The sequence below is a fragment of the Eublepharis macularius genome, chromosome 6 (assembly GCF_028583425.1).
Source record: "Eublepharis macularius isolate TG4126 chromosome 6, MPM_Emac_v1.0, whole genome shotgun sequence".
Lineage (NCBI taxonomy): Eukaryota > Metazoa > Chordata > Lepidosauria > Squamata > Eublepharidae > Eublepharis > Eublepharis macularius.
Genome location: NC_072795.1, coordinates 4,588,995 through 4,609,074, shown reverse-complemented (window position 1 = coordinate 4,609,074; position 20,080 = coordinate 4,588,995). Strand labels below are relative to the sequence as shown.

The 20,080-nt window shown below is 46.2% G+C and overlaps 1 protein-coding gene across 5 annotated transcripts in view; it reads right to left on the bottom strand.

Moving 5' to 3' along the window:
* Positions 1-20,080, bottom strand: part of MASP1 (MBL associated serine protease 1) — a 95,236-nt gene that overhangs the window by 32,575 nt on the left and 42,581 nt on the right. For 4 of the 5 annotated variants that reach the window (XM_054982526.1, XM_054982527.1, XM_054982525.1 and 1 more), the window contains 3 exons: positions 17,316-17,463; positions 16,009-16,127; positions 15,107-15,185 (listed from right to left, as the gene is read on the bottom strand). In XM_054982526.1, coding sequence (XP_054838501.1) covers positions 15,107-15,185; positions 16,009-16,127; positions 17,316-17,463 — 346 coding nt within the window. Of the gene's footprint in view, positions 1-12,716; positions 13,051-15,106; positions 15,186-16,008; positions 16,128-17,315; positions 17,464-20,080 lie in introns of those variants that run through there. The other variant, XM_054982529.1, reaches the window with a different exon arrangement.

Here is a 20,080-nt window from a genome sequence, read left to right as displayed (position 1 = left end):
AGGAAATTCACAACTAGCTTCCGCCCCCACACCCCCAAGCGACCCCCTGCTCCATGCCCCAAAGATGGCAAAACACTGTCAGGATCCCTAGCCCAACTGGCGTGGGGAAAATTGCTTCCTGACCCCAGGACATTTTCTCCAGGTGTGTTAACAACTCTAGGTTGGGCTTGTGTGCTTTTCACATTGCCTTTGGTTGCCTGCATTTTTCTCCCCTTATCCCTTGCAGCAGCCTTTTCCCTCACACCACTGGAGGCTCTCTCTCTTTAAAAAATAGACAGAAATTAATGTACCGTTATAGTGTCATAGCACTATAATTATTTGTGGCTCAAGTTTTCTCAGCTCCCTACTTTAATTTTTTTTTTTAAATTCTCTTGTCCCTTTCATTATAAAGACATGCCTTTCCCTGCAATGAAAGAGGCTGGAGATTTGCTTTTTTAAAAAACTGACAACTTGCAATTAGGAGTACCTGACAGATCATTGTATTATTGTAACATTAGATCTCTGTTGCTTTTCCCATTTTGCAAATGACGAACTGAGGCAGAGACAAGTAAGAGAGACCCCACGTGATTCCAGAGATGAATTATCTACTCAGCTAAGGTTGATGGCATTTGCTGGCTGAAATTTGGCATTCAGTCAAAAGAACTTTCTCTGAACATGTGGGAAATGTCATTCAGCCATGATAGATACAGAGTTCAATAGTATGTAAAGACTGGCCTAATAGTATTTTATTTCATTTACTTCGTTTATACTCTGCCTTTCTCCCCAAAGCAGATCGCATGATTTCTTCATTTTATAAAACCTGTGAGGCTGTGAGTGTATAACTGGCCCGAGGTCACCCAGAAAGCTTATGGAAGAGTAAGGATTTGAATCTAGGTCAATCAGATTTTAGTTTGACACTCTGAGCATTAGTAGTATAGGGCCTCTGAACATGTGTAGAGTGCCTTTCCCTTTGGAGAATACACAACACTGCTCCCATGTGACTCTTGTTTTAGCAGCAGGCCTTGATACAGTCTATGAGTACTTAATGTCAGATTGCTGTGAATGGGGAGGGGGTGTCTATCTTGTTGGGTTTGTCATGTTGGGCGCTATTTGCAAAAAGTCCAAAATCTTCCTGTAAAAAGGGGAGGAAGTGATTTAGGCAAGTACCTGCCTCCAAAGTAACCTGGGTAAATTCTGAACAATGATCACTGGCAATTACTAAACTAACATTCAATAATGGGCAAGCTGGTTTCAAGGGGTCAGATGAAATGCCAGATATCATTTTGCTGTGAGGCTTGGTGAGGGCAGCAAGCCAGACAGGGTAACAGCAGTGCAGTTTCCCATCAGCTCTTAATGTCCTGAAGTACATCCAGAAACTGAATACTGTTGGAAGAATAGGAGAAAATATCTGTTGGGGTCCATTGCAACATCCCATGGCAATGAATTCTATCAGACTAATCACCTACTTCTTGTTGCTTGTCTCAAACATATTTTCAATATATTTTGTTGGATTCTGCACCTCAGAACAGAACCTAGGCAAAACAGAACCTAGACAGAGGACAGGAAGGGTTGCATCAGTGCTTAGTTCTCGTGGCCCTTTCTTACATGCTCAGGGGAAGGCCGATACCCATTTTGGAGTCAGGAAGCAGTTTTCCCAAGGCCAGTCTGGCTAGGGATCCTGATGGTGTTTTGCTATCTTCTGGGCATGGAGCAGGAGTCACAGGATTGTGTGTGTGCGGGGTGGCTGGGGTGGGGGGAGGAAGTAGTTGAGAATTTCTTGCATTGTGCAGCGGGTTGGGCTAGATAACCCTGGAGGTCCCAACTCTATGAATCTATGATTTCTGCAGCTCTGGGCTAATATTAGCAATCCTGTTAAAATTTAGCTAGCTGGAATATCTGAGAGAAGCCGAGTGGATCTCTTGTGTAGGATTGCACAGGAAAGATCAGGATGAGAATATAGTAGAGTAACAATCTTATCACTTTTTTAAAGGGAATTTATTCTAATGCTCATTTCCCAAGCAAGTTCAGGACGTTCTCGCACATTTTTGAAGGCCATTCTGCTGAGAAAGGAATTTTTCTTGCCTGCTAACTAACGGCATTCCCCTCCCTTTCCCATTACAAAATGCCCTTTTGGGAAGTGCAAATAATGACTGGAAATGATAGGAAAGGCTGTGGTGAGGTCAATTTTTCACGTGGCTTTCCAGAAGTACAGAACGCCCATTCAGCAAGAAGGTGCTTTCCACTCTGTACAAGACAACTGCGATCAATGCATTCTTTCATTGATAAGGTTTTGCTTCATACATAAAGCAAACTGGAGAAGGGGGCGTGCATGAAAGAAGGGGTGTAGATCAGGCTAAAAGGCAATCTTCCTCAACTACTTTGTTTCCAAACACCCACTCACACATATATGCCCTGACCTGGATAGCCCAGGTGAGCCTGATCTCATCAGATCTCAGAAGCTAAGCAGGGTTGGTCTTGGTTAGTGATTGGATAGGAGACCTCCCAATGAAGACCAGAGTTGCAGAAGCAGGCAATGGCAAACCATCTCTCTTAGCCTCTTGCCATGAAATCCCTGCAAAGGTTTACTATAAGTCAGCCATGACTTGAAGACACTCTCCATCCCCCACACATACATATTTGGTTTCAGAAAGATTAGGGGTGCGCTACCTCATAGGCTTGCCAGCCCTAATCCCCACAGTCCTGCAGCTGAAGAATTATTGCCCATAAATGTGAAGGTTCTACTCTCATAAACTACAGGTACACCATTGAAACATTTCAGCGCTAGGGTGAAGGAATAGGTGGGTTAGTGGTGTCACTGTTTCAGGCCAATCAGCCCTCTGCATAGCTGGTTCCCTCAGCAGCTGAGATCAAGTCAAAGGAAGAAGATAATACATTTTTTAAAAAAACCACGATGAGAGTGCTTGCACAGTGAGCCCATAAGTAAAGTTGCCAGCTCCAGGTTGAGAAATTCCTAGTGATTTGGGGGTGGAGCCCGGAGAAGGCAGGTTTTGAGGAGGGGAGGGACCTCAGTAGGGTATAATGCCATAAACTCCACTCTCTGAAGCAGCTGTTTTCTCCAGGAGAACTGATCTCTGTAGTCTGGAGATCAGTTGTAACACTGGGACATCTCCAGTCCCCACCTGGAGGTGGCAACCCAAGCCAATGGATGGAATTGTGTCTGTCTCTGTGCACCCTTCAGTGCACCAAGGCTAAGCCCACTGACATTCCATTTTCTTAGGGGGGGGGTGAACTCTGCAGAGAATGGGGCAGGAGTTGATTCTGTAGGTAAAGTAAATTTCGTTTTCTTTTCAATGAGGATTATTCCCTTGTGCAAGCACGGAGTCATTACTGACCCATGGGATGACGTTGCATCACAATGTTTTCTTGGCAGACTTTTTGTTACAGGGTGGTTTGCCATTGCCTTCCCCTTTACCCCCAGGAAACTGGGTACTCATTTTACCAACCTCAGAAGGATGGAAGGCTGAGTCAGCCTTGAGCCGGCTCCCTGAACCCGGCTTCCGCCGGGATTGAACTCAGGTTGTGAGCAGAGCTTGGGCTGCGGTACTGCCACTTACCACTCTGTGCCACGGGGCCAAAATTACTTAATTCATATTTAGGATTCTGCCTGCAATACAGGCTCAGTGTGATATTATTTACCTTCCTGAAAAGCTTAAGCTGGCCGTTCTCACGCATCCAGCCTTTGTTAAAGGACAGGGCACTTTTCTCCACGCCGGTTGTCAACCTGCTGTAGCATAAGGGCTAAGGGACTGGGCTCTAAGCCAGCACTCTGCTAGTTCATTTCCCACTTTTGCCATGAGCTCAGCAGGTGGCATTGGGTCAGCCACTCCTCTGGGCCCAACTCCCCAGCTGGATTGTGAGGATAATGATAACATTGACCTGATTTGTCTGGAAGAGCTGTATATAAGCACAGTTATTGCCACAGAGAGCTGCTTTAGCATAGTGGTTGGGCTGTGAATCAGCCCTCTGCTGGTTCGACTCCCATAACTGCCATGAGCTCAGCAGGAGGCCTTGAATGACCACTCCTCTCAACCTCAGCAGCTCCCCAGCTGGATTGTGGGGATAATAATAACACTGACCTTTTCCCACTGCTCTGAAGGCAGAAGAGCAGTATATAAGCACAGTTATTATTTACAGAGAGCTGCTTTAGCATAGTGGTTGGGTTGTGAATCAGCCCTCTGCTGGTTTGACTCCCACTACTGCCATGAGCTCAGCAGGTGGCCTTGGGCAAGCCACTCCACTCAGCCCAGCTCCCCCATCTGTATTGTGGGGATATAAAAACACTGACTTTGTTAACCACTCTGAATGTGGCACACATCTGTCTAGAAGAGTGGTATATAAGCACACAGTTATTATTATTGTTGTAGTTGTTGTTACCTGGAAGGTCATCAGCTGGCAGGAGCAGCGGGATTCGGTTGAGCCCTGCAGATGCTGGCAGTGTCCCATTTGATGCTCAGCTCCTCACAGGTAGCTGGGTCAGAGCCAAGTTGCCAGCATCCCTGGAACTCAGCCCCAACTCCTCCTGGGCCATTCTAACTCCTCAGCACACCCATGAGTGGTGGAAAGTGCTGCCAAGTCATAGCTGACTTATGGCGACCCCTGGCTGGGTTTTCAAGGCAAGAGACTAGCAGAGGTGGTTAGCCATCGCCTGCCTCTGCAACCCGGGTCTTCTCTGGACACCTCCCATCCAATCCCCAACCAAGGCTGGCCCTGCTTAGCTTCTGAGATTTGATGAGATCGGGTTTGCCTGGGCTATCCAAGGGCAGGCCAGACTTAGGGAGCCTAAATGTTCCGAAATGAGCTGCTGCGGAAACAGTGCATGGTTGTGAGGGGCAACACGCCCCTCACCCAACGCCTGACTGCGTTGTGAGAACGGAGAGAATTGCTGTTTGTTACAAGAATCCTTCCATGTATTGAGCAATTGGTGCTTCTGCATTTCCCTATGTAGGGGGCTGCATGGATCGGCTCAGCCAAAAGAAACAGATGGGCCCCAGTGTGTCACCGAGCTGTGGGAGGAGGCGGAGAATGGCTTTCTTTCTGAGAAGTCCCCCAGACAATCCTTCGAGGGAAGGCGCGGCTTTGCCAGCTGAATGGAGCCGACGGCTCTAAACGGTGGGCCAAGCAGATGGTGTGTTCTTATTGCTTACTCCTCCGCCATCTGCAGATGGCTGGTGGAGGGCCCTAAAGCTGAGCACGGAATTGCTTCAGTCAATTCTTGCGGATCTTTTCCCACTTCAGTAATTCACTGTTCATAAATGACATCGCCATGTGCCCTTCCACCGAGTGTGGGAGCAGATACTCCTTCTTGCATACTCTGGGGAGCAGCTCATCCTCCAGTGCTGCCTCCAGACCGAGGTGCAAGACAATCGCTCCGGTGCCTAATCCTCCTTTCTCTGTTACGAGCCTGTCTTCTTGGCCCACTCCTCTTTCCTCTACTGTCCTCCCCTTTGCTGCGGGTTCAGGTATACATTCCTTTCCTTTCATATTTATTTTAGCACAGGAGGAGGGAACTGTAACACTTCCCTCCTCTGCTCTTTTCTTGCCAGAAAAATTTACTCGCTGCAGGGGAAAACTAGGCAGCACTGTTCCCAGTAAGAGAAGAGGCAGGGAAGGGTTAGGGTGAAGGTCTCCCTTCCTCTTCAGCAGGCTCTCCTTCTTAGAATCAAAGGGCCCTTCCAACCCTGTAACCTGCCGAGCTCCCTCCCCTCCACAAACCCCACCCTTTCCAAGCTCCACTCCCCAAAATCTCCAGGAATTTCCCAACCTGGAGCTGGCAACCCTGTTCAGTAGCCTCCTGTTATGGGCAACAGAACCCTGGTGCTTCGGTCTAACCCTTCAAGGCAGCTCTTGCTTAATCATAGAATCATAGGGTTGGAAGGGGTCTCTGGGGTCATCTAGTCCAACCCCCTGCACAATGCAGGAAATTCACAACTACTTCCCCCCTACACATACTCCCAGCAACCCCTGCTCCATGCCCAGAAGATGGCAAAAGTCCATCAGGATACCCAGACAAAATGGCCTGGGGAAAATTGCTTCCTGACCCCAAAGTGGCGATTGGCATTACCCTGGGCATGTAAGAGGGGTTCACGAGAACTAAGCACTGGTGTAACCCTTCCTGTCCTCCCTCTCATGATCTGCCCAGGTTCACAGAATCAGCATTGCTGTCAGATGGTGATCTATTATTATTGTTGTTGTTACTTGAATTATCCAAAACACAACAATAAGCAGAGGTCATATGTTATTATTGATATTATTATTATATCTTATATTTCGCTCTCCCCACTTGCTCTAGCCTCTGCTTAAAAACCTCCAAAGAAGGAGAGCCCACCACCTCCCGAGGAAGCCTGTTCCACTGAGGGACCGCTCTAACTGTCAGGAAGTTCTTCCTAATGTTTAGCCAAAAGCTCTTTTGATTTAATTTCAGCTTGTTGGTTCTGGTCCGTCCTTCTGGGGCAACAGAAAACAACTCTCCTCCATCCTCTATATGACAGCCCTTCAAGTGCTTGAAGATGGTTATTGTATCACCTCTCAGTCGTCTCCTCTCCAGGCTAAACATACTGAGATCCTTCAACTGTTCCTCATAGGACTTGGTCTCCAGACCCCTCACCATCTTTGTTGCCCTCCTCTGGACACACAGCAGCTTGTTTATGTCCCTCTTAAATTGTGGTGCTCAAAAGTGAACACAACACTCTAGGTGAAGTCTAACCGAAGCAGAATAAAGCAATACCATCGCTTAGCCTGATCTGGACACTATACTTCTGTTGATACAGCAATTCTGGTAGCTAAGCTTGCAAATGCAAAAACAAAACCAAACTTCTTTTAAAACAAATACAGAAGAAATCCTAAAACTCGTGTTCCTCTGGGCGCATGGTTGAAAGTTGTGTGGCTCTAGGATTGCATGAATAGACATAGAAAGATAGAACACGTGTAAGTACAAACGAGCGTCCGTTCTGGTGTAGGATATATCGTCTAGCTCTGCCCTTTGAAACTGGCACAGCTTGAGGATATAGGGTTGCCAACAAGTCTTGAGAAAAAATGTTATTTGCCAGATGATGTTATTTAAGACAGTGTCATGGAAAGCTTCCCGTTTCCATGTGTAAAGCCTCTATTAAAGGAACAGGACAATTGTTGAAAGCGTTGTCAAATTTGTCAAACCTTATCTAATTTTCCTCGGTGGGCTTTACTCTCCACTTTTAAACAGCATGTGTACATCGACTGGTGCACACATTTTTCACTTTAATTTTAAAAAAGAATTCTTAAGCAGGTTTAGTAATATTAACAGGATTTTCAGTTTTACTGAGGTTCAGAGAAACAGAATGAAGAGAATGGCTATAGTTGCCAACAGCCCTGGAGAAAAATGTCTCTTTATGGATGAAAATTAGCATCCAAAGCTTTTCATGATAGATAAATAGAGTCACTTGGTAAATAACACCTCACTAAGCTTCTATTAAAGAGGACAGGGGTTTTTTTTCCACTCTAGGCAGCTGGCAACCCTAAAGGAGCATGCAAAAAAAGAGCCATTCTAAAAACACTTTTCAGAAATTGTGTCTGCTCACAGGGGACGTAAAAATGCACAAAGTGTGTGAAATGCAACTTAAATTCACCTTTCTGCATGGCCATCAATTGATTAAAAAATGAATTGCGTTTCTTTTATGCGTGATGCTGACATTGGCACTGAAGCTCTGGTGCACATTGTCATGTGTGAAATCCTTCCCGGACATTCTTGACATAAGTTGCATTTTAAGAATGACTCTCTTGCAATTCCCAAGTATCAACATTCCCCTGGGCATCTTACCTTATTCTCTTAAGTTTCCAGATGGGATAGGAATGGGAGTTGCCTAGAGGCAACAGTGCGCATCACTGTCTGGAAGTTTTTTGACCTTTCACTGCAGCATATCTAAGTGTATCTAAGCTGAAGTATATGTAAGTATAACCTACATGATGCGTACTAGATCAAATCAAGCTTGAATTCTCTCTAGAAGCTAAAATGACAAAACTGAGGATATTGTACTTGGTCACATCATGAGAAGACAAGATTCTTTGGAAAAGTCAATAATGTTAGGAAAAGTGGAAGGCAGGAGGAAAAGAGGAAGACCTAAAATGAGACGGCTTGACACAATAAAAGAAGCCACATCCTCCAGTTTGCACGATCTGAGCAAGTCTGTTAATGATAGGATGTTTTGGAAGTCTTTCATTCATAAGGTCACCATAGATTGAAGGTGAATTGATGGCACATAACATGCACAACCCACACAGTGGCCTACTTACCCAGCTGTGCTGCTACATTGAAAATGAGCATCACTGCCTTCGGAAAGCTGCAGTGTGTGTGGTGCCACCACTCAATAGGCACAGACATGCACCACAATGAACTTGAATAAATAAAATGCTTCATTTCAAACCCGGACATAGTATTCTCAATCAGATTCTCAGGACTGCATTTTGTGCATTGATATCCAGGGAGTTCAAAATCTCAACAAGAGAATTTCAAATCTCATTTTTTAAAAAGTTTGGTGTGAGTTTTCGGGGTCTGGGGAGATCTAGGACGGATTTTCCTCGTCCTATAGATTGACTTAAGTCATAAATACTCCATATGCTCTGCTATTTTGAACTAAGAAAGGCCCAACCAGGCCCAGAGTTTGAAGGAATAGAATTCCCCCTTGTTGGATATAGCATGCAAAATTACATAATAAAGTAAGTTTGAAGTGTTTCTTGTAACATTTGTTACAACAACCCTGTAAGGTAGCCAGTATTATTTTTTCTGTATTGAAGATTGTGCATTGAGACAGAGAGAGAATGGCTTGTCTAAGGGCATCTAGCTGCACCTGTTGAATGGATGCCTGTTCTGAAGCAACAGAGAAGAATGTGCCAGTGTTAGGTGTACCTCCCCCAAGGCAGTTCAGACAGATTTTGGGGAAGCCCAAGAGCAGAACACATAATTATTTTGTACTTGCCAACAGACTTCGACAAGAGTAGGTAATTCAAAGAGGACAATTAGCTAATAATAGGGTTTTAGCAACTGGTTTTGATATTTACTTCAAAATCAGCATGTCACAAAGCCAAGTAACAAATTGATCACTGGCCATTTGAGTTATTTTAATATTGTTGGGCACTCATCCCCTCCTCTTAGGGCTGTCAACAGACCTGGAGGAAAAAAAGTCCTGTCCTTTTAATAGAGGCTTAAAGGGTAAAGGTCCCCTCTGCAAGCACCAAGTCATTACTGACCCATAGAGGGACATCGCATCATGATGTTTTCTTGGCAGACAGCTTGATGGGATGTTATTTACTAGGTGATACTATTTACCTGTGTGCCATGAAAAGCATTACCTACCCATTTCCAAGTGTAGCTTCTGTTAGACAGGGCATTTTTCTCCAGGCTTGTTGGCAACCCTGCCAGTTCTTGTGGCTTCCAGATATCACTTTTTCTCCTTTGTCCCTACTGCCCCTAACCTTGCCATTTGCCACTTTCTTCGTTGCCCTCACTGCCCTTGACCTTGTTTGCTCACAATCTCAATAGCAGTGATTTTTTCTGTGTGTATCCAAGACCTCATTTGTCACCAAAAATCATGTGGATTTCCACAACCAGTCCGATTAAATAATATTGTGGGCAAATGAAGACAATAAAGGCAAAGCAAATCAGAGGAAATGACGCTAGGAGAAAGATTTAAAATGATGAAAAACGGGGATTAACTTAAAACGCTCGCAAAAATTAGAGCTGAAACAACGCTCAGTTCTAGGCAGTACCTCACTTGACCTGTCTGTGGCAAAAGTTAAAATGATTTTTAAGAGTCTTTCCTAGCTTCAACATCTCTTTAGACTCTGAGAAGTCCGCACCATCATATTTTGCGATTCAAGATTACACGCCTCTCTCATTGACCGATTCCACGCATCCGTATAGGGATTGCCCATTCACGGTACACTGATGGCTTCCCCCCAGGATTCCAGATGTCTCCGTTGCGAAATGGTTGCAGGTTGCTTTGTTTCCATTTTTTCTACGCCTTTTCTGGGACTGCAGAACGCAGAAAAGGCACCAAAAAACCAGAAACCAAACCTCCTGCAACCGTTTTGCGAAGGGAGACATCTAGAATTCTGAGGAATAGCCACCAGCGTTCCATGCGTGGGACATCCCTATAAGAACGTGTGGAAACAGCCATTCTTAGACATAAGTGTCCCATAAGATTGTCGACTGTGTTGGGGTGTGTGTGTCACTTATATCCTTATATCCTTTAAACTGGTAACGAAACCCAGAGCCTTTGATTGCAGAGCACGCGCTCCAGTAATGAACTATGACTTGTCTCCTTTTCCCATTGGTTAATATAAAACATTCCATCCGTGATGCTGAACTTACGATGGCTCGTTCGCATACGCAAGCCATGCCTTGATGCTGCAGTGATGGACCTGGGGCTGTGAATCAGCTCCCTTTGGCAGACTCTGGTCTGAAGCTGTGACCCAAGACAGACAATGGCAAAACAAAGCGGGGGGGGGGGGAGTTGTAATCGAAGTACTGTGCCGCTGGAGAGTAATTACTGCTTATGGAAAAGCATGTGCCTTGCACGCAGGAAATCCTGGCATCAGTCCCCAACATCTCCAGTAGATGGGTCTTAAGTAACAGATTAGGATTAGAGGTGGGCACAAACCGGGAAAATGGTGATTCGTTGCAGTTCGTGGTTCATCGTGTTTCATGACCCACGAACCATGAACCAACATGAAATTGCTGGTTCGCGAACCAGTTTGTTTGGTTTGTGAATATGTCACTTCCGGGGCAGCAGAAAGTCTGCAGAAAGCCCATCCTTCCCCGTGTATAGGAAACAGATTGATTGGCGCCAGGCTTTTTGCAGAGATGAACTAAAAAATGAACCAAATGAACCGCCCTAAAAATCATCGTGGTTCGTTGTGGTTCGTCAGAAATTCCCTCTGACGAACTGCCGATTTGCGAACAAAAAAATGGCCTTGTTCGTGACAAACTTTGGTTCGTATTTTGGTTCATGCCCATCTCTAGTTAGGATAGATCACCACCCAAGGCCTCAGTGACCTGCCACTAGTCAGATGGTCTAATGATCTGGCTCAGTATAAGACAGCTGTACCCAACATGCCACGAATCTTCTACAAGTCAAGAGTTTTCTTCAGTATACTTTTGGCAGGAGAATAGTAAGAATAACCATGCTTATATACGGCTCTTCTAGACAGATTAGGGCCCTACTTTGAGCAGTGAACAAAGTCAGTGTTATTATCATCGTCACGATACATCTGGGAAGCTGGGCTGAGAGGAGTGGCTGATCCAAGGCCACCTGCTCATGGTAGTCATTGGAGTTGACCCATCAGAATGCTGATTTGCAGCCCAATCACTTACCCAAGGCCACCTACAGATGGTGGTCCAAGGCCACCATGAGCTCATGGTAGTCATTGGAGTTGAACCAGCAGAATGCTGATTCGCAGCCCAACCACTTACCCAAGACCACCTGCAGATGGTGGTCCAAGGCCACCATGAGCTCATGGTAGTCATTGGAGTTGAACCGGCAGAATGCTGATTTGCATCCCAACCACCCAAGACCACCTGCAAATGGTGGTCCAAGGCCACCATGAGCTCATGGTAGTCATTGAAGTTGACCCAGCAGAATGCTGATTTGCATCCCAACCACCCAAGACCACCTGCAGATGGTGGTCCAAGGCCACCATGAGCTCATGGTTGTCATTGGAGTTGAACGGCAGAATGCTGATCTGTAACCCAAATACTTGCCCAAGACCACCTGCAGAGTTCATGGCAGTAGTGGGAGTTGAACCAGCAGAATGTTGATTCGCAACCCAACCCCTTAACCAAACAACTACCCCTTCGTCAATCCACTTTTCTGTTTTCTAAGATATGCTGCGCTATAACTCAGGATCTCCCTCAAACATTAAAACAGAGTCACAGTAGTCTTTGCAGTGCAGAAACTATGCATATGAGAAGAATGAGGTTCTTGGGTTTTTCCTTTGTTCTTTGTACACATTAGAACTTTGCCCTTATTGGGTGGCACTTGCAGTAAACGAGCATGAACTGAGATCTGTCAGGGAATATAAATTTCTTTGGCTCCCTTCTCTTGAGACTGGGGTTTTGTCCCTAGCCTAACAGGTGTCTGGTCCCTCTTTTTCCTGCAAAAGGCTATCTTGTTTGAATCTTGTTTGCTTCGGCACTTTCAATATCTGGTTGTACGGTGTGCACATGGATAAAGCAAGTACAAATAGGGTTGCTAACTTTTTATCTGGCAGGGCTCCTCTGCCATTAACATTTGTCTAAGATGCAGAAATTCTACAGACGTTTCCCCTCATCACTGTATCTCCAGGTCAGAAAAATAAAGCTTCATTTCTTCTTTCCTGCCTGTCTGGCACAGGAGCCCTCCCAGAAAAATAAAGTTGGCCGCACCAAGGCATTTTTCGCGTTAGCAAAAAATAATTTAAAAAGGGACCAAAACTTTCATCGATTAACAGAGGTTGGCAACACAGCCCCCCGAGACCTGTTTTTCTGCTGGCTGAGTGTTGGAGTGAAGAGAACGGTGCTATGTTAAAAGAGAAACTTCAAGAGTCATAAAAGCAGAAAAGAGTCGAAACCGAGTAAGGAAAACGAATCCCACCACCAAGAAAAGCACAGCCAGATCAGCCAAACCAATTTCATTCTTGCAGAAACAACGCTGGAGTGAACCCGAAGAGAGAGACCGGGATGAGGGCTGCAGAAGAGGACGGCAGCTCCCCATCCACTGTCAAAGGGGATTTCGTTCCAAAGAGAAGCGTTTTTCTTTCATGCCGTGCATTGGTTGTTATTTTCTGCTTTTCTTTTCCATCATTCCAGGAGTTAGCAGCATGCCTGGCTGGAAGAGGTTAACTGGCCCCCCACAGCTGCTGGAAAGAATACCCGGTGCCTCTACAGAGATCATGAAAGGTGATTGAGAGAGTATAGCCTTAGCATTCCCCAGAGAGGGTCTTCCTTAAGCGCACAATGCATCAGGCACACCGGTCACTCTGCCACTTGCTCTGACTCCTCTTTTATCTCTGTCCTGATGTCTGGCGCTTCGGTTGCGGCCGCTGTGGCAAAGGCGGAAGGGAAAGGGAGGATGGAAAGGGGCCAGGGAGAAGGAGGAGGAGAGAGACCCTGGATTAGCAGTCAGGCAGAGAGAAAGCATGCAGAAGGCAGCGGATCAACCCAGGAGCAATTAATAATGATGCACAGACTTAAGTTGCAAAGCACGGAGGGGAGGCGTAGTTCTGCCTGTGATTCATGTCTCCACAGAATTATAGAACCCAGCCCTGAACATGCAGAAAGGACGAAAAAGTCTTGCGCCCATCCACTCTCTCTTCCTGACTCCGAGTTAATCGCTCTCACCACCCCAATTTGTATTCCTGTGCGTGGGCCAGAGGGAAGAGCCAATGCTGGTTCAATGCATATCTGGATGTGTCTGTGCATTGCAGTGCTCATCCAGGGGACATTAAATTTTCTGGGTGCAACTTAGGGTTGCCAGCCTCCAGGTGGGGCCTGCAGGCCTCCCAGAATTCATGACCTCCAGATGACAGAGATCCAGGGCCGGCGCACCCATTGAGGTTGGGCTGGCAGCCGCCTCAAGTGCTAAAGCGCCAGAGGGGACACTGGGGGTGGAGGCGTGCACCACAGAGCTCAATTGCCCTGTGCTGCTGTGCCCGGCCAAGAGCTCTCTGCTCCTGTTGCCGCTGCTGCCAGCGGCACACAGCTGCGGGCCAGGTGCAGCAGGCGGCCGGGTCAGTGCATGCAGCAACTGAGCCAGAGGGAGAATGCATGCGCGCCGCCCTGGCCACCTGCAGCACCTGGTCTGCAGCTGCTATGCCCAGATAGGAGCGTGTGCTGGCAGCAACAGCGTGGGGCAGCTGAGCAGGAAGCCTCCCAGCCCTCCCACTCAGTTGCTCTGTGCTGTTGCTGCTGCTGCCACCACCACCGCTGCTGCCACTGCCGCCAGCACACAGCTGCGGGCCAGGCGCAGCAGGTGGCCAGGGCAACTGGGAGGCCCCCCCTGCACCATCCCTGCCCTGTGTGATGTCGTCACACCTAGTGATGTCATCACGCAGTCTGGGTGTGCATGCGTGCACCAACACCCCGAAGCTGCCTCAGGTGTTAGAAACGCTGGCGCCAGCCCTGCGGAGATCAGTTCCCCTGGAGAAAATGGCTGCTTTGGAGGGTGGACCCTATTATTATTAGTAAAGAGTCCAGTAGCACCTTTAAGACTAACTGACTTTCTTGTAGCATAAGCTTTTGAGAACCACAGCTCTCTTCATCAGATACATGAGAGCTGTGGCTCTTGAAAGCTTATGCTACATTAAAGTTGGTTAGTTTTAAAGGTGCTACTGGACTCTTTACTATTTTGCAGCAACAGACTAACACAGCCAATTCTTCTGGATCCTATTATTATTGTTGTTGCTGCTGTTGTTAGCCTTTCTCTCTGAGATCTCAGGTGGATTACACAGTGAGAGTGAAAATACAATAAAATCAACAGCTAAGGCATTCACTGAGCAAAGTACAATAATGAACAATGGTTAGGACATTCAGTGAAAGAGATGCAATAGGGTATGGTAGCAGCACTTTTTGAAAAAGCAAGCATAAAGTCTATGGCATTATACTCTGTTTAGGTCCCTCCCCAGATCTCCAGGGATTTCCCAACCTAGAACTGGTCTCAATTCAAGTTTTTGGTTATTACATACAAAACCCTGCCTGGCCGTGGCCCTCATACCTACGAGAGCCCCCCTCTCTCTCTGCTTTGCCATGGTAGCTTCACGAGTTGTGAATCTCCTGCATTGGGCAGGGAGTTGGACTAGTTGTCCCTGGATGGCGTTGTGGCCCTCATACTTTTCACCGACAGTTACCACCACAGATCCCCCAAATCTCCAGGCATTTAATAAGGCTCAGAAACCCGAACGCCATCTCATTCAAACCCAGCGGCTGCCCCTGCAAAGCGGCTCTGTGGCATGCCAGTCCATAACTCTGTCTGGCATGCAGTTTGCATGAGATGCCACAGGAGTGCAAAGTGTGCCACGGGGGAGGGCTTTCATCTGGGCCAATGCTACAAGAGCCATCTGTTTAAAAAAAGGGCCCCTGTGGGATGAAAAAGGGCCTTACTTTTACAGACAGGGACCTTGTTGCTCCATATCCCGTCCTTCATGCACTCGATCTGGAACGTTTCGCTTTCCACGTCGTCCTGCAGAGAGGAAGACGGAAGACAGAAGGGAAGGGTGTCAAATGGAGGAGGCCACATGTGGGCAACAGCTGGCTTGTGACTTGCTTTTCCTGAGGCTTCTCCAGCGCTGTTAGGGAGGCTATTTAGGGCTTGCAGGAGAGGAGAGAAAAACAGAAGCCTAGATCAGCTCCCAGTGACCTTTGCCCCTACGTTGACTGCCTGTCCACTGTGAGCCAGTAGCTCCTTTGTGTTTCTGGGGTTAATTCCTCATTCCATGAGCTTAGCAAGGACATTGTGGCCCAGGACTCTCCTCCTCCCCACCCCAGCTTAATAAGTTAGCAATAAAATGTCAGCATAAGATCAACTGCACTGGGCACTGGAGGCTCATCAGAACTCAGACATGAAACGGTGGAAGTTTGATCCCAGTGGCCAATCTTGGAGGAACATGGTGCCCTTCAAATCACCGTAGTGATCAGGTGTGACTCATATCAAAGCAGCGAACCCAGAGCAGGCTTGCCAACCTCCAGGTGAGGGCTGGAGATCTCCCAGAACTGCTGCTGATCTCCAGGATGTAGAGATCAGTTCCCCTGGAGAAAATGGCAGCTTTGGAGGATGGACCCTCTGGCTTTATATTTCTCCTCGAAATTCCCAACCTGGAGCTGGCAACCCTCACTCGAGAAAACTCGTGTTCAAATGTATATTTTAGGCCTTCAAGCCCTCTAAGCCACTGGTACTTCTAGTCCTTTTCCCACGTCCAACCCAAGCAACCAGCTAACTTGGAAACTGTGAGGCCCAAACTTGCTTCCTGGTAATGGCTGCACCCCCGTCCTCGCAAGGGATGTACCTTGAAGACATTGTAGCCGGTGTTGCAGCTGATAACCACCTGGTCCTTGAAGGTGTACGTTGCCTGCGAGGGCTCAATTTTACCATTGAGAGGCGGCTCCACAAGTGGGCATGGATCCCCTTTTGTAGGAGCGCAAATAAAGAGAGAGGGAGAAAAAAAGAAAACCCACAATGTCTGGTTACGCAGAGAGCATCATTGAAATGCAGCTGGAATTCCCAGCAGGCTGAGGCCAAATGGCTTACCGGCACATAGATGTTACTTAGCATAATAATACCTGCTACTTCCTGGCAGAGACAGCTACCGACAGAACAAAAAAAGGACAGAGAACTCAAACATAGCCATTTAATTCTAGTACATTTTAATGAGCCCCTCCTCCTCTCCAAAGAGCTTAGGGGTCACCACTTTGGGGACAGGAAGAAATTTTCCTCCAGGCCAGATTGGTTAGGGATCTTGGAGGGGTTTTTTTGCCTAGAGCAGGGGTGATGGTGGTGGGGGTGGGGGTGGGGGTGGGGGTAGCTATGAATTTCCTACATTGTGCAAGGGGTTGGACTAGATGGCCCTTGGAGGTACCTTCCAGCTCTGTGTTGCTACCATTCTCTCTTTCCGTCCTATGAAGTAGGTTAGGCTGAGAGTATCTCTAAAGGAGACATCTGACACATAAAGAACACGTGTTGAGAGGTGCAATGTTAGCCAGGAAGGAAGGGTAGTTTAAAAAGACATAGACGGCAGCAGGGCAAAGACTTTGCTATACACTGAAGCTGTGTAAATGGGGCTGTGAAATGCCAGGAGGGCAACTTGAGACCTTTATAGCCTCTCCGGGTCCAAGCCGGGCGCTGGAAGGTAGCTCCTGCCCATTTCCGCTCCTGGCTGCCCTCTGATTGCAATCCCACATAATTTTAGTCTGGAAAGGTGAAATTGACAGAGACTTCCGGAGATGAAGATGAAATTGACAAACCCTCTGAGGAGTGATCTCCGTTGGCTCTGTCTTTTAAAACTATGCTTCCTGGCTAACATTGCATCTCCCAACACTTGATGAACACGTGCTGAGGCATCTCGTGTAGAGAGATGAGTGATTGGCCTAACAGAGCGTCACTGGAGAAAAAAGCAGGGTATAAATGTCTCTAAATAAATAAAACGGAGCCAACGATCAGCCCCCAGGTTTATTTAAGTGCTTCAAGCACTTAAAAACTCAATGTGATTATATCTGTAAGCTCAAGTTCAATGGTGGTGTCAAGATATGGGGGATGCATGATAAATCTCACAAACCTGCATACAAAATCAAGGATCAATATACTGGAGATGGTTACCAATTGCCGTATAGGACAGCTTCCAGCCTCCATTCTCTCCCGAGTTGTCGCTGTGGAACAGGATTTGGACGCTGTTGCTTTTGGTTTCGATACGTCCTGGAGATTTTTCTCCACAGAAAGGCCCAAATTCTTTAAGTCCAGCTTTGATCTGTCGCAAGAAATAGGGGAGAAGCAGAGTATGGGGAGGTGGAAAGGTGAAAACTGCTACGTGCTAAATTAGACTGCTTAAAGGAGGTTTTAAAAACTCTGTGGGGAGAGGTCATAGATCCAGAGGATTTAGCCGTGTTAGTCTGTAGTAGCAAAATCAAAAAGAGTCCAGTAGCACCTTTAAGACTAACCAATTTTATTGTAGCATAAGCTTTCGAGAATCAAGTTCTCTTCATCAGATGCATGATACAAACTGGTCAAATACAGAAGAGGAGGGAGGAGAGGGGAGAGAAGGGGAGGAGGGACAAGATGCAATTAGGGGGGAGGCAACCAAAACATTCCTTTGCCAGTAAATGTAAACATCTCCTTTTGGTGTGGAGTCAGTTTGCCGTGTTAGTTTGCAGCAGTAAAAGCATCCAATTCCTATGTAGTATAAGCCTTCGATAACCACAGCGGAAGAGGTGTAAATGTATCCCCAAGTGCTTTTCCTATTTCTCCACTGAAGGTGTCTAGAGGAATTTGAGAAATTTTCAAATCTAATGAAAAGGAGATGGCCTCTGGCATCCTTTTGTTGATTAGGTAGGACGGAAGGGCTCGCTCAGATGTTATATTGGAAAGCCCAAGAGGGCTGCATACATACTTTGGCCATTATAGAATATTGGGTAAAGAATAAAAATCTAAGACATGATTTTTGATAGCACAGGGCTCTGTTTACTTTAATGAGGTATACTTGAGGTACTCTGTCTCATCTTATAGGTTCTCTGGCCAGTACTTATCCCCAATTTAGGGATTGGATATTCAACTCCGATGCATTGATCGATCACTTACAAATTCTAAAGTGGTTCAAATTTATTAAATTTGATCACATCCACGCTCTTTATCTTGTTAACATCTCTAATCATAATCTTAGAGCAACATTTACTCTATTGTGATTCCAATCCATGCCCTCAGCAATTTTGTCTGGTTGTTATTCTCAAACTCCTATAACACACAGGCTCTGTTTTTGTGGATCTCACACACTAGAGGATTTACCTCATTATATCCTTATTTGTCCTTTATATTCTGACCTCAGATCTAAATTTTTGGCAGGAATTTTATCCAGCCTACATTTATATACAGATGCAGAGAAAATCTCATTTTTGCTCCCTGATATTGATGCGTACGTTTCATATAGAGTTTCACTTTTTGCCTTTGCTGCTATGAAGATAAAGTCTAATGCAGCAAAGAAAGAGGGCATTACCTGAACTTGCAGTTAACCTATTTATTTATTTATTTTATCCATTTATGTCATTTATAGTCCGCCTTTCTCACTGAGACTCAAGGCAGATTACACAGTATGAGGTTAGTACAATCAGTATCAAGGATATTTCAATACAGTATCACAGACATTTCATAAACAATGACATAGAGTAAATAGATACAAGTTTAAAAGACATAGAATTAGCAAGAATCCAATACAGAGTAGAAAAAATACTGAAGCAGAACATAATCAATTCTAGGACTAGAATCATAGAATCATAGAATCATAGAGTTGGAAGGGGCCATACAGACCATCTAGTCCAACCCCCTGCCCAGTGCAGGATCAGCCTAAAGCATCTCTGACAAGTATTCATCCAGCCTCTTCTTGAAAACTGCCAGTGAAGGGGAGCTCACCACCTCCCTGGGCAGCTGATTCCACTTTTGAACTACTCTGACCGTGAAAAAGTTTTTCCTAATATCCAGCCGGTACCTTTGTGCATGTAATTTAAGCCCATTGCTTCGGGTCCTACCCTCTGCTGCCAACTGGAACAGCTCTTTGCCCTCCTCCAAATGACAGCCTTTCAAATATTTAAAGAGAGCAATCATGTCCCCCCTCAACCTCCTCTTCTCCAAACTAAACATTCCCAAGGCCCTCAGCCTTTTCTCGTAGGGCTCAGTCTCCAGACCCCTGATCATTCTTGTCGCTCTCCTCTGCACCCTCTCGATTTTGTCCACATCCTTTTTGAAGTGAGGCCTCCACAACTGCACACAATACTCCAGGTGCGGCCTGACCAAGGCAGTATAAAGAGGGGCTATGACCTCCTGCGATTTCGATGCTATGGCCCCTTTGATACAACCCAGGATTGAATTGGCCTTTTTTGCCGCCGCATCACACTGACTGCTCATATTCAGTTTACAGTCCACTCTTACCCCAAGATCCCTTTCACATATACTACTGCCCAGAAGTGTATCCCCCATCCAGTATTTGTGCTTCTCATTTTTGTGGCCCAGATGTAATACTGTGCACTTGTCTTTGTTGAATTGCATCCTATTCACAGCTGCCCACTTCTCCAGAGTATTCAACAGAGTATTCTTGTTGAATTTTAATGCTATCTTCTTAGGTGTTTGCTACTCCTCCCAATTTGGTATCATCAGCAAATTTAATGAGCAGCCCTTCCACTCCTTCATCCAGATCATTGATAAAAATATTGAAAAGTACCGGGCCCAAAACCGAGCCCTGCGGCACCCCACTGGACACCTCCCTCCAATCTGATGAAACGCCGTTGACCACCACTCTTTGAGTGTGGTCCTCCAACCAGTTCCCTATCCACCGACTAACATTAGACAACATGGAGCACTGGTAGTACATAGGAACCTGT